At 45.9% G+C, this 3,499-nt stretch overlaps 1 protein-coding gene across 2 annotated transcripts in view; it reads right to left on the minus strand.

Moving 5' to 3' along the window:
* Window positions 1-3,499, minus strand: part of Cfap58 (cilia and flagella associated protein 58) — a 110,956-nt gene that overhangs the window by 101,064 nt on the left and 6,393 nt on the right. For both annotated transcript variants that reach the window (XM_005403772.2, XM_013504126.1), the window contains exons 3-4: window positions 2,923-3,071; window positions 96-252 (exon numbers count right to left, since the gene is read on the minus strand). In XM_005403772.2, coding sequence (XP_005403829.1) covers window positions 96-252; window positions 2,923-3,071 — 306 coding nt within the window. The remainder of the gene's footprint in view (window positions 1-95; window positions 253-2,922; window positions 3,072-3,499) is intronic.

Consider the following 3,499-nt stretch of genomic DNA (forward strand, 5'->3'; position numbering starts at 1 on the left):
GGGAAGGGAAGGGAACGGGAGGGAAGGGAAGGGCAGGCCGTCCCAGGGAGGCAGCCTTGCTTCATCCCCAGCCACACCTGCACCGTGGTGCCCACCTGGCTGATGGTCTGCTCTGCCTCCTCCTTCACTCGCTCTGTCTCCTGCTGCTGCTCGGTGGTGTGAGCTAAGGACTCTCGTAATTTTACCACTTCTGACAGGAGCTGATCCCGCTCCTTGGTCACTTCTTCCTTGAACTTCAGTAAATCTCGGATACTAAAAAGCAAGAACACAGGAGAGGGGCTAAGCGGCCATCTGCTCAGGGGTCCTTTCTCTGGTCCCCAGGACAGTTTCTGTGGGAAAGTCTTCAGGCACATGGTGAGCACTGCTCAGGCTCTACACAGAAACTCTCCAGTCCTGTGGAGACTCTTGGAAGACGTTCACTGACAAAAGGTATCCAAAATAACAACTGCAATGTGATCCCTTGGTGATGTTCAAGAAAATACAGCATCTATTCATGTCAGCCTAGGGTCCTGGCACAGAGCTACGTCCCCAGCCTTTTTTTTCTTTTTCTTTTTTTTTTTTTTTACTATTTTTAGACATGTTCTCATTAAGTTGCTCCGTTGCCCAGACTGGTCTTGAGCTTGTAGTCCTCCTGCTTTTGCCTCCCAGGGTGCTGAGATTACAGCCAGGCACCACCATGCCTGGCTTTATGTGTATATTCTAAAGGCCTTTTTATAGAAACCCAGAGAATCAGGTAACAGATTATCTCTGAGGAATTTAGAGTGGCAAACTTAGGAGAAAAGATAGTTTCCACAACTCTGTATTATTTGGATCTGTTAATAATACTTTATCGCTGTTGTCAACTCTTGTAATTAACCCTAAGGAGATGTCAATTTAGGAAATTATTTGTTTAATAGATCTACTGGAGGCTATGATTACAGCTATAAAGTCTCAAATGAAACATAAACATAGGCGAAAAATATGCATTGCCAATTTTCTTTTCATTCACCCAGAGAGATTAGTTTCTCCCAAAGGGATGTTGACCAGATAAAATGTTCGCTAGAACAAAATTTGAAAAACCGCCCATGATGCCGGGTTTTAGAGAGTTTGTGAGAATTTTCATTGATTTGAATTGTAAACCAGTTACCTCTCCATTCCAAAAACCCTTCTGTCTGACTTGGCATGACTTTCTGAAAAATTAGTACTTTGTGAGTGAAAGCTGGGTCTGCTACGACCTCTGCAGCACAACGAATCTAGATCCAGGCAGTTCTGAGCAGAGAGAAAACAGAAGAAAACTTGCCCTGCAGACTCTTGCTGCTGGCAGCTATCAAACGACTGCTCAAAACACAGTAGCTTGACGGTGCTTATTTACTAACATCTTTAGTGTAGCGTCAATGTTTAATAAGGAAATTTCCAGTCCATACTCAAGTGCTTCTTCTCCAGAAACCAAACCTCCATCCCAAGTTACTATGAATTGAGACTGCTACACCTGAGCACACTGTTGATGATAAAACTCTGAGCTAGACAGTGCCTTCAGCTCTCTTCCCCACCCTCTTCTAATTCTCATTCAAAACTCCCCCATCTGAGCCAGTTCCCATTTTTCTCTTCCTTAGATGTTCCGAACATGCTAGAATATGACAGCACCATCACTACAGGAATCACACCTTCTCGTTGTTTTTCTTATTACTTCCCCCCAGCACCTGCACCTAGAACTATCTATCAGAGTTGGACCCATGGATCAAGAAAACATAAGGAACCTAACCACATTTGATTTGGTTAAGGATGCCCAAAGAAGTATATGCCCATTCCTGATTCACTACTTAATGTTATGTTTTGCATGACCCGTATAGTGCCTGAACTCCTCCAGGGAATATAAAAGTGTCTTTATCATAGGAGTTCATAGCATTGCTAATGGGTAGAGAAGCACAGTAGCAAATAATCCAATCCAATGCAATCTGTGCCTTACTGGATTAGATGTCGGGTCCTATGGAAACAGAGTATGCTGTGCCTCGTACTACATCTTCATTGGGGTCTGGAGGTGGAGAGGAGGCTGAACAGAGATGCCAACAGTGACAAAGTTCAGATGGTGTCTGAGATGGATCTTAAAGGGTGCATAGGAGTTTATGGAGAGGAGAAAGGAAAGCAAGGCATTCCGAGCCAAGAAAGAGTGCGTGCAAAGGCACAAGGGCAGGAGCAACATGGTGTGGCTGGACAGAAGGCTGAGGAAACTAGTGAGGCAGATTTGTGGATGATTTTATGTGATGTGCTCCAGAGTCTGGGATTTCTCCTTTGGGTGCAAGTAGCTACAGATAGTGTTTCCACTGTGGCCAGTTTCCATGAGTGTCTCAGAAGCGTGGATCTGAAAGCGATGAAGAGGCAGATGTCTTCTGCAAGGAAGACCAGTTCGAAGGGCACTGCCAAACCCAGCACGGCACAGTAGCAGCCCCAGCCCCAGGAATGAAGAAGGAAAGGTACGGAATGGACGTGACAGCGCTTCCAGGGATGAAAGAGTGGCGGCGGGGGGGGGGGAGGGGGGAGCAGCCCTGGCCTCTGGCCTGGAGCCTGAGGAAGTAAGAAGGGTGGCAAAGGGATTAATCATGAGGGGAGGAGGAGGAGCTGGGGCTCTGGGCAGAAAGGCAGCCAGTCACACTCTCTACGAGTCTGCAGGAAATAAATCTAAATCTTTAGTGTCGGTAACTCTAGTACTGATTCTTAGAAAACCAGAAGTGTAATGTAGGCACAAATCAGAAGTTCTTCAGCGTAGAGAGAGGGAGTATTAGAAAAGAAAAATCACAAAAGAAAATAATGTCTGGGAATGGAGAGTTTTGCATTTCAGAGAACTGTTCAAGAAGACCTGTGCCAGCACCAGGGTGCCACTCCCACCGTGCCAGGCTGAGGCCTCTGCAAGAGGAACTCAGGGACATGAAGAGGATTTCAACCTACTTGCTATCCTGGTTCAGTGACAGTCCAGACCCTTGCTCGACTAGCTTGGTCAAGTTTACTATTTCCTCTTTCAGGGCAAGAATCGTCTCCTTGGCTTTCTGCTCCTTATCATAGGCCGAGTCCACCATCTTCCAGGCCTTTTCAATTTCCTAAATGGGCCACAGGACACCAGTGAGAAAAACCCAGCTGGGTTTCAGGTACAAGATAAACCAGCAAACAGAATAACACCATGATGAGCACGCAGCCATCACCTATGCAGAAAATATTATGTATCATGTGGTATTCATTATGCACTAAATCTGCCCTGACCCTCTGGATTGTTCGCCATGAGCCAGCCAACGGTGAACAGCCAGTTAAAGCAGGGACGTTCCCTGACAAGGGGTATTTTTCCTTGCGTAGGTAAATGTGGCTACGAGGTCCTGCAAGGGCTACTCTACCTAGGGGGATTTTTCCTTATAAGGAAATTGATAGGTTTGCAAAATTAAAAATGAAAACTTAGCCAGGTATGGAACATGCTTGTAATCCCAGCATTTGGAAGATTGAGGCAAGAGGAACACAAGTTTGGGGATGTGAACTA

The sequence above is a fragment of the Chinchilla lanigera genome, unplaced genomic scaffold (assembly GCF_000276665.1).
Source record: "Chinchilla lanigera isolate Chin_1 unplaced genomic scaffold, ChiLan1.0 scaffold00084, whole genome shotgun sequence".
In the NCBI taxonomy this organism is placed as follows: domain Eukaryota; kingdom Metazoa; phylum Chordata; class Mammalia; order Rodentia; family Chinchillidae; genus Chinchilla; species Chinchilla lanigera.